At 43.7% G+C, this 10861-nt stretch overlaps 2 protein-coding genes across 2 annotated transcripts; both read left to right on the top strand.

Moving 5' to 3' along the window:
- The first annotated feature begins 273 nt into the window (after nt 1-273).
- fmoda (fibromodulin a) lies at nt 274-4057 on the top strand. The gene is made up of 6 exons (XM_062468208.1): nt 274-412; nt 1109-1515; nt 2093-2215; nt 2347-2487; nt 2574-2841; nt 2949-4057. The coding sequence occupies exons 2-6, from the start codon at nt 1165-1167 to the stop codon at nt 3098-3100; spliced, it is 1035 nt and encodes a 344-aa protein (XP_062324192.1). The 5' UTR covers nt 274-412; nt 1109-1164; the 3' UTR covers nt 3101-4057.
- A 2185-nt stretch (nt 4058-6242) lies between these two features.
- slc6a14 (solute carrier family 6 member 14) lies at nt 6243-10487 on the top strand. The gene is made up of 15 exons (XM_062457839.1): nt 6243-6308; nt 6737-6902; nt 7196-7327; nt 7463-7612; nt 7810-7921; nt 8242-8374; nt 8492-8632; nt 8784-8919; nt 9033-9125; nt 9219-9344; nt 9429-9547; nt 9643-9742; nt 9878-9987; nt 10092-10259; nt 10377-10487. Exons 1-15 carry the CDS (start codon nt 6243-6245, stop codon nt 10485-10487), a joined length of 1863 nt encoding a protein of 620 aa, XP_062313823.1.
- The last annotated feature ends 374 nt before the right edge of the window (nt 10488-10861 follow it).

Below are 10861 nucleotides of genomic sequence, written 5' to 3'. Positions count from 1 at the left end.
ACTGTGGGGGAACAGAGGGGGTTCAAGTCCGGAGAATATAGAGAGCTTGGCTGAGGGGTTCAATGTGCTCCACAGATGCAAACAATCCTGCTTAGCCACCCCACTTCAGACCACTCACTCTGGGGGAGAGAGGGGCTCCAGGAGGGGGCTGGGAGGCTGGGAGGGAGTTTGGGAAGGGCTGGGAGCTCAGGCAGTGGAAATAAAGATGGCAGACGAGGGGAGGAGAGAAGGGGGGAGAGAGGGGTGGAGTGGCGTGGGGCAGTCAGGGGGACAGAGAAGGGTAGAGAGGGGGATGGAGAAAAGGAAGGCAAGCAAGGAGTGATAGTTTTTCACAGTGTTTGGCAGAGTCCCTCTCAGTCTTGAACAGCTTCTTAGAGAGAGGGGAAGAGGAGGGACTGGCATCTTTGTTCAGGTAGGGATGTGTGTGTGTGTGTGTGCGCGCACTTGTGTGTGTGTGCGTGTGTGTACATGCATATATATAAATATTTTTTTGTTTGTTTGTCTTTGTCTTTTAAATAGTTGATTGTAAAATATGAAAGAGGAAATGTAGAAATGGAAAACACAGCTTCAACTTTTAGAGATCTTTTCCTCTTTGAATAAATAGATAGTTATTTAACTTCCTAAAACTGTGCAAGGTTTGGCAGCTGTGGGAAACATTTACTGAGGAGACATTCAAGGATTTAGTTAGTCCTCAAAAAACGTTTTCCTCTCTAAATTCCCAGTGGATCCCAAAGCATACAAGCAAACATAGCTAACGTCAAGGAAACAACCTTGCTTAAAAAACTGTGTCAGTGACTTCAACGTTAATCCTTCTAACCCCACATCTCTTCTCGGGACAATAACAGTTATCATGTTTGCAGCCATTAAGTATTAATAATCTATCATATGAAGATTTTTCAAAGTTAAAAATTAAAACTTTGTCTATTAATAATCCCAGACTGTAGATTGCAAGTGGGACACTAAATATATCTTATAGGATGAAACATTGTGGTTAAACATGTAAGGAACATGTAAGGAATCTTTTACCCCTGCGCATCAGAATCCTCCTTATATTTATTCATGATGTGTAACACTTGTGACAGAGCTCTCTGTCTCCCTTCTCTGCCAGCTGTTTGAGCTGTGTGTCCAGTCTGTCCCAGCCGTGCGGCCAGCAAGGGTGTGACCATGCGCGTGGTGTGTGTGTTCCTGTTTGCTGCCCTTCTTCCCTCGTCTCTCTCCCAGAGACACGACCCCTTCCAGTGGCTGTCAGCCCTGCGTAGCCAAGGCTACCATGCAGACAACACGGGAGGGGAGTGCCCTGAAGAGTGTGACTGTCCTCCCTCCTTCCCTATCGCCATGTACTGTGATGGGCGTGGGCTGACGGTCATGCCCACTGTGCCCTCCCGTATGAAGTACCTGTACCTGCAGCACAACGCCATCACCGCCCTGCCTGACGAAGCCCTGGCCAACGCCACCAGCCTGGTGTGGATGATGATGCACTATAACCAGCTGTCCTCCGACCGCATCGGCAAGAAGGTAGAAAGCCATCTGGATCCCATCAACACAGTCATATATATACAGCCAGACTGAACAGTGTGACAGATTCTGATGTTACTCCCCTGAACACACCCCTCATGCGGTAGTGGTGCTGGAGATTGTTGGGACAGGGATGTGGGTCCTGAAGTATGGCCTGTACTGTACAGTATGTCCATGTGAATTATTTGCAGTGAATACAAGTGCACATGCTGCAAACATGTTATTAAAGTTGATTTAACCCGTTAAGGAGTAGCGTCACACATATGTGATTCTGAACATTCCAACCGACTATTTTCCGATAGACAAAAAATAAATGACAAACGCTATAGTATGGCTTCAAAATTTACAATTAGGAGGCTAACAAGTAACACTAGCAGGTAGTAGCATTGCTACGAGTATTATGCTAGGTTGCTAGGTAACGGAAGCTAACTAAAACTAGCAAGCTTCCGTTTTGGAAAAATAACTCGCTCCTTAAAAGGTTAATTCCTTTGCAGACTAACAAAGTCTAATATGGGCTGGACAATCTGAATACTGTTATTTTCTGACAAAGACCTCCATTGTACCATATGTTCTCCAGGCATTTGCCAAGCTGAAGAGTCTTGAACGCCTCTATCTGCAGCACAATAACCTGACCCGTGTTCCTCCAAACCTCCCACGCTCTCTCCGAGATCTACGCCTCAATGGCAATAGTATCAACAAGGTAACATTCAGACAATTCACCAGGCACTGCTGAACACCTGTTTACTGGTCGTCATTACCTACTTGGGATTATGAGGAGAAATGAACATGAAATATATTATGTAACCTTGAACTGTTTGCTCTGTTGCCTAGGTAACACCTGCTGCCCTGGAGGGAATGGACAACTTAACCGTTCTGTATCTCCATGACAACGCTGTGACAGATATGGCTGCTTCACTGAAGGGGTTGAACTCTCTCACACTGCTGGATATCAGCGGCAACAAGCTCAAGAAGGTGTGTGTGTGTATGGGTGCATGTGTGTGAGAGTGCATGTGCTACCATCTGGTAATGGATAACCGTCCTGTGTGGATCCCTGACAGGTCCCAGAGGGTCTGCCAGAGCATCTCCACCAGCTGTACCTGGAGTCCAACTCCATCAGTGCTGTTCCAGAGGGCTTCCTGCGCCAGTTCTCCCAGCTACAGTACATCCGCATGGGCCACAACCAGATAACAGACAAGGGCATCCCCCCAAACACCTTCAATGTGACTGGCCTGGTGGAGCTGGACCTGAGCTACAACAAGCTAGAGAGGATCCCCCCTGTCAGTGCCACCCTGGAGCACCTGTACCTGCAGGCCAACCAAATCAAAGGTAGGGCACAGACACAAAAACACACACTCCAATGGCAAAGGATAAATTCTGAAAACAAGGTCTGTCTCTCTCTCTCTCTCTCTCTCTCTCTCTCTCTCTCTCTCCAGAGTTTACCCTGGGTAGCTTCTGCAGTGTTGTGGATGTGATGAACTTCTCCAAGCTGCGGACACTGCGACTGGATGGGAATGAGATCAGTGCCCAGGATGTGCCCTCTGACTCTGCCTTGTGTCTGCGCCTGGCAGCCACTATCGAGCTGTAGAAAATCCTCTAGATTCTGATCTAGGCTAAGATTAGCTTCCCCAACTCCTAACCTTAGCCATTGGTGGGGAGAAACTAAATAGGGATAGGAATCTAATACTTTAAGTTGGTCTGGCTTTCATGCTGCCACTGGAGGGCAACAGACCTGAACTGCATTGCTGTAGTTCTATTTCTACAGCAGGTGGCAGCGTTTTGGTTTATACTGCTAATGTATCAGGTCCTGAAGTGAAGCAACAGAATGAAGCAACAGGCTGAATAGCCCAAAGGTCAGCTGCAACATGTTTACCTACAATTGTTTAATTACAGGTGATCATTTGTGTTGTTTTCATTAAACATATAATACTTGCAAAGCCACCTCATAAAAAGAAAAGCTTTTGGAATAAGTTTGTAAACTACATACCACATAGTCTTGTAGTGCTAATACATAGACTTTTGCCTAAAAGCTTCAGGTGACTCTTGTCTGTGTGAATGAGCATGCATGTTTAATCCTCTCCTCAGTAGATCATGGTCAGTTTGACCACTCTTTTGTGGTGTGTAGATACATTATACTATTGAGTATTTTCAATATGTTTCTTGGTATTCTTTTGCAACCATAATTTTGTTGCGACAGCATTTGCAGGTGTTGAACAGTGCTATGAGTATTTACTCAATCACTTGGCCTCAGAGAACGGACTCACAAATGTACAATTACATATCATACTCCCAAGGCCTCCATACTTCCTAACCCCATATTAGTTATTTCTAGTCTCTACAAACTAGCTCAACACTTTTATTGCTATGGCGGTGTTGCTTTGTACAATGCAAACTGTTTTGTGCATTTGTCTTTTTCTGTGGCGCTAAAATTGACACATGAATGCATAGCATGTATTGATCTTCAAATTGACTAAGGTTGTGGTGTTTTAATACTAAGTGCCTGTCTTATGGAATGAATAAATAAAGGTAACCATTTTTACATGTACTGGGATGTGTTTGCTTGGTTTGTGTGTGTGTGTGAACTTGAACATACTCTGCCATTGTCTTAAAAGTGGAGTATGACCCCACCCCCATCATGATTTTTCTGCAAAATATTGAATGAATGAAAAAACTAAGGATGCCCCTTTCTTCATGAACTACCAGCATCAAGTGATAATAAACAATAATACTTTTATTTGTATTTTTTATTATTATTATTTTTAGGGGTGCTGAGATGAAATTTAGTTTATTTATTTTATGGGTCTAAAATCGCCACTGAGTCTTAGGATCAAACAAAAATTATGTTAGGTGGTTGGTGCTGGTTGGTGCTAGTTGAAGCTAGTTCTTCTAGCTAATTTAGAAAGAAATACATTTAATAGCATACATTCTAGCCTACTGGAAATATTAGCAATTGTTTTAGGGCATTTTGAATTGAAGTGCCGTCCAAACCACCGAGGTGAAGTTAGTTACATATTCGACATTCGTCTCACATTCGGAAGACGCTACTTTGCAGCGTCGCATTAGGGACCGGGTGAAAACTAAACCCTTCAATTTAGAAAATGTATGTGTTTCATAATATTTCTATGGATATAAAGCCTCAAACTGTTACCAGATTATTCTAATAATGCCTGGCCTACTTCCACACCCTTTACCTTTTCAATAAAAGTTTTAACAAAATACAAATAAATAATTGAAAAAGTAAAGGGTGTAGAAAGTTATTAAGTTTATCGAGAATTTCATGCTATTTTCAGAGATTAGCAATTTTTTATCATTTAGTTTGAAGCTTAATTGAAAATATAAAAGGTGTGGAAGTAGGCCAGACTTTATTAGAATAGCTAATCTGGTCTATATTTGAGATTGTTCTGTACAAAAGTTATCAGTGTTAGGGTTAGCATGAAAATAGCATGAAATCCTCGCTAATATTAATAACTTTTTCAGAATTGTACTGAAGAATCTTAAATATACACCAGATTATTCTATTTTCAGAGGTAAGCGATTTTCGATCATTTTGTTTGAAACTTAATTGAAAAAGTAAAAGCTGTGGAAGTATACCAGACATTGTTAGAATAATCTGGTGTCCGATTGAAGTTTTATATTCATGAACATATTATAAAATTCATAATTTTTCAAAATGGTATGGGTAGTTTAAACACGGTCCCTAACGCGACGCCCGAATGTGAGACGAATGTTGAATGTCGAATATGAAACTAACTTCACCTTGCTGTCCAAACCATAACCAACTACCGCCACGTAGGGCTACATAATGATAGGATCGCATGTAAGTTTCTGTTATGAGGTTGATGTCACATTTAGCCTTCCTTAAGGTTTGGCCAGTGTGGTTGGTCATCTTTTGAATCCTAGGGTATTTACAGTCTCCTTAGTGTTGCGGTAGAAGAGTGAGGGTTTGACCACCTGACCGTCATCCTATGATGAGACTGGTGTTGTTCCTGATTATCATGACATCCACAGCATGTGTTGATGAATGATCCAGTACAGTCATGTACACCTGTCATGTTTTCGTGGTCGGAAAAGCCAGCTGGTTAGGCAACAAGAGGCGGTGTTAGTCCGCTAGTGCTTTGGCATGGCAATGTTGAGATGCTTCCACTAATGACGTAGGCTTAGCTGAATGGAACTGACACACAGTAAAAAAAAAAAAACAACGCTGTGATAAGTGTTCTAGTAAGAACTGTAGAAGTGTACAGTTTCATATAAATGCTACGTAATGGCTGTCACCTTTTATTATTAGGGTAGAGACCGCTTGAAGATAAGACCATGAGCAGTTTTACTCACCTGATAAACTTTTCCATGTAGGCTAATATAGGCTACACTAAAATGCTTTGCCAGTCTGCTAATGTTTCGTCGCTAATCCCAACTCACATAATTTTTTATGTGGATTCATGTGTTTGTCCATATTGACCTCACAAAAGATCACATTAATATCAAGGCCACTGTATTTTTAAGAGTTTGCTTGTGCGCAAACGTCTGACTGCCATTGTTCGTAATACTGATTGTGTCGGGGTGCAGTAGTCGGGATCATCACTGACCTCTGTCCAATAGAATGTCTTCCAAATATGGATCATGACAGTGATTGGCTAAAGACGTATAAGTGTCGCTCCAGCACACCGGACTTTAAATACTGTTCCTAAAGCATCCTGGAAAGACTTCAGACAGCTTCACATCAAGAAATCAGGATGAGGAAAGTCGGATTGAGCAGTTTTACAAACTTGGCTTTTAGAAATTCTGCGTCTACTGACACGGTAGGATATCATAACCAATGCTTAGACAGATAAGAAACACTGAAAGAAGGAACATCATATAGCGTTTTATTAGGCCATATGTATTATTTTGGTGGAGCCTTCAGCTCTAGTAATAACTTTAGTATGTACGCTGTTTGGTGTAATATTGTGCATTTTAAAGTGAATAGGTTGGCGTGCTGTTGAGTATTGATTTGGAAGAGTGAAACTGCATGGCACTGTTTGTCAATACCCACCTAGCAGCCAATGAGAAATGATACATTAATCAAGCCACATATAAAATAAAAACATGTGATATGACACTGAATATAGACTGGACAGGTACCACTGTCCTGTGCCCTACTGTTGCTTGGAGTCGATTTTGACCCGTAAGATAATCAATACGTTTATTATTTGCAGTATGTTCAATTTGTATGATCTGTCTGTTTCAGTTGAGGGAGAACAAACAGAAACAAGCCCCTGATGGGAACACAGATGAGAATGTAGAGAGGGGAAACTGGAGCAGTAAGAGCGAGTACTTGTTGTCTATGATTGGCTATGCAGTCGGTCTGGGAAACATATGGAGGTTCCCTTATCTGGCATACAAGAACGGAGGAGGTGAGTGGTGTTCCTACATCTGGTGATCCTACATCTGGTGATCCTACATCTGGTGATCCTACATCTGGTAATCCTACATCTGGTGATCCTACATCTGGTGATCCTACATCTGGTAATCCTACATCTGGTGATCCTACATCTGGTGATCCTACATCTGGTGTTCCTGCATCTGGTGTTGCTACATCTGAACCACTAAAGCTTTTCCAGAGTAGGATATGTTTGCACAATTACAGGAGGACGATGACATGGCAATTATTGATCCTCTCTCCCTCCTCTTTCATGTGTATTACCAGGTGCCTTCCTCATCCCTTACTCCATCATGTTGTTTGTCATTGGTATCCCTTTCTTTTTCCTGGAGTGCTCCATTGGCCAGTTCAGCAGCCAAGGGCCCATCAATGTGTGGAGGGCTGTGCCAGCAATGCAGGGTAAGACTGGGAATGCTCAACTGTCTCAATTCCAAATGGGACAACTCTGTATTGTAAAAATGAATGTAACTTGACAAGTAACTGGAGTGCATTCTCTCTTCCTCTTTCCTTTTTTACTTCTCTTTCTCTATCCAGGTGTGGGGATAGCAATGGTGTTATCGAACGTCATTGTAACCATCTACTATAATGTGCTCATAGCCTACTCCCTATTCTACTTGTTTTCTTCCTTCCAGTTTCCTCTGCCTTGGAGTGAATGTTCCAGCAACTGCAGCATCACACCTAAAGGTTCTGTTTAACTTCATGCTCTAAATTTGTTACTCGGAACTGTACTGTACTTAACTGAACTGTCCTCTCTGCAGTATTATATGCCAGAGTGAGTCATCATCAATAGCACTGACTGGAAGAAGGTGGTTATCTTAGAAACTTTCTAGGTGGCCAATATCTTTACCCTGTCCCCCTGTGCCCTGCTTGCCTTTGTATAGACATCTGCAATGGGACAGCTGTCAATGAGAGTCTCAACCTGATGCTGGGAACGAATAGCACCTGTCATTCAAACAGCAGCACACTAAAGAGTGCTAGTGAAAAATACTGGGAGTGAGTACAATACACACAAACACACACACACACTGGCTATGGTGTATGAAACTGTTGTAGACTGATGGTGTGTTTGTAAAAAGCTGTCTCTAACTGGTTGCTTAGGTTACAACAATTTCTGAGTAGCTTGTCCAACACTGCCCCCCTCTCTCTGTCTCTGTCTCTGTCTCTGTCTCTCTCTCTCTCTCTCTCTCTCTCTCTCTCTCTCTCTCTCTCTCTCTCTCTCTCTCTCTCTCTCTCTCTCTCTCTCTCTCTCTCTCTCTCTCTCTCTCTCTCTCTCTCTCTCTCTCTCTCTCTCTCTCTCTCTCTCTCTCTCTCAGTGAGGTAGTCCTGCAGCGCTCCAGTGGTATAGATGAAACTGGGCCAGTCGTCTGGTACCTGGCCCTCTGTCTGCTGTTGAGCTGGATCCTTGTGGGCGGGGCCATCTACAAAGGTGTCAAGTCTTCTGGGAAAGTGAGTCTGAAGCCAGAGGCCTCAGTCTTTTTCAGGCTCCCCCCATCCCCTTTCAATAGTGACTATGTCTGCATCTGTGTGTTTTGTTTCTGCTTCCTTTGCCCCCTTCCCTCCAAGGTGGTGTATGTCACAGCTACATTCCCCTATGTAGTGCTGTTCATCCTCCTGATCCGAGGTTTGACATTGGAGGGCGCTAAAGACGGGATCGATTTCTACATTGGCTCCAAGTCCAACTTCACTAAGCTGGGTGAGGCCGAGGTGAGGTTCCACGGGTACTGACCCCTCACCTTTACCTCAGTCACACTAATCCTGTGGCTGGACACAGGAATCCTGTTGCTATGTCGATAATAAACATGACATAAACTTCTGCTTGTCAGCCTGTCGGTTTATGTCTGTCTGTCTGTGGCAGGTCTGGAAAGATGCTGCATCCCAGATCTTCTTTTCTCTGTCTGCAGCAAACGGTGGAATCATCACCCTAGCCTCCTATAACAGGTTCAAAAACAATGTGTATACGGACTCCATGGTTGTCTGCCTCATCAACTGTGGTAAGAATTTGGAGCGTGCATAACTCATGTCAGAAATGATTGCAGTTAAGCTCATCACTCAGATTTCATGAATGACCAAACGTTGTGTCATCTTCTTCTCTGTGTCGACTTAGCTACTAGTGTGTTTGCCGGTTTTGCCATCTTCTCCATCCTGGGTCACATGGCATTCATCTACGGGAAGCCTGTGACGGAGGTCGCCCAGGCAGGTTAGGCACGCCTGCTTGATGCCCTCTTACAGTACATGCTGCCCCGGCTTCATCTATTTGTTCCCTGACAGTCGTGTGTTTGTGTGTGTGCAGAATTTGGACTGGTCTTCGTCGTGTACCCAGATGCCCTCTCCAAGCTTCCCATCTCTCCTCTGTGGTCCATCCTGTTCTTCGTCATGCTCCTCACCCTGGGACTGGACTCTCAGTTTGCTGGGATAGGTGAGAATGTCTGACCACAACGACAGCCAGGAACAAGCTTCGGAGTGCTGTTGTAAACCCCCAGCCCCTGTCTGTGGTCCTCAGAGGTTCTAACCACTTGCCTCCAGGATGCCTTCCCTCAAGCCCTGAAATCCAAGCGCTCCATCATCTCCGTGGTAACCTGTGCAGTCTTATTCCTGCTGGGCCTACTGTGTGTTACCAGGGTAGGTTCTCCCACACATCAACATCCTGGTACTGCCCTCACAAGTCTCTGCAAACTTGTTTACCATATACATTTTGCGTGTGTGTGTGTGTGTAGGGAGGGATCTACTGGGTGACTCTGATGGATCAGTTCTGCGGAGGCTGGGTCCGGTTGATGATTGCTGTCCTTGAGGTCCTTGGAGTCATTTACATATACGGTACACCTGGACCGAGAGATGATTATTATAGGGATTAGTAGTGATTGCATAATAAGAAACAAGTATAGATGATAAACAATTCATAATAAATGCAAATGACAATTGTGTTTGTGCGTGTGTGTCTCTAAAACAAAGGTGGAAACAGATTCATTAAAGACATAGAAATGATGATTGGCACCAAGAGCTTATGGTTCTGGTTTTGGTGGAGATCCTGCTGGTACTTTATTTCCCCCTGTGTCATCATCGTAAGCAATTCATCCATCTATCCATACTGCCTCAAGGTATTCCATTCACTCAAGTTCCCTCCCCCTCGGCCTCTCAGCCCTGACCCAGACTGTTTTTGCTGCAGGTGATTCTGGCCTGGTCTCTGTTCACCTTCGAGGTCCCAACTTATGCAGGTGTACAGTACCCATGGTGGGGCATAGCACTGGGCTGGTGTATCACTGCCTTCTGTCTCATCTGGATCCCAATCATCGCTATTTACAAGTTCATCAGAGCATTGGGAGGACCATTGCAGGTGTGCATATGTGTGTAGCTGTAGTCATGTGTTAAACTGTATAAAGTATAGCCTACTGTGTAATTCTTAGATATGTTCATCAGGTGTCAAAACTAATTAGTGTATGTGTGTATGCAGCGTTTGAAAGAGATGTGTTCTCCGACGGAGGCCTGGGGTCCCTACCTGGAGACGCACCGTGGAGAGCGCTACAAACGAGACATCAACTCCTACAGTCTCCCACAACTGTGAGGTGTCGTGTGTGTGTGTGTGTGTGTACAGTGAGACAGACGGACAGATGGACAGATATAGAGAGAGACTGTGTGTGTGGAAACATTCAAGCACACGTCAGACATTTCTGTTCTACAGTTGTATATCAGGGTTCTGTTAATCAACACTGAGGGACACATGGCAGGTTTTGTTAAGCATTACTTCATACCTGCTTCTGTTACCATCATCCTGGCGATGATGATGACGAAGATGATGATATGTTATTTTTAATGCCTTGATTGCAGTTAGGTTTTATTGTAGTTTGGTTTCAGTGCAATTTATATTGTATATCGTCTTTGTGTTTTTTTTAGTTCTATATATGTGCTGCCTGTGTATTAATACATCTGTTTGCTTTG

This window comes from Osmerus eperlanus, chromosome 1 (genome assembly GCF_963692335.1).
Source record: "Osmerus eperlanus chromosome 1, fOsmEpe2.1, whole genome shotgun sequence".
Taxonomy (NCBI): domain Eukaryota; kingdom Metazoa; phylum Chordata; class Actinopteri; order Osmeriformes; family Osmeridae; genus Osmerus; species Osmerus eperlanus.
This window is presented reverse-complemented; position numbering and strand designations above follow the sequence as displayed.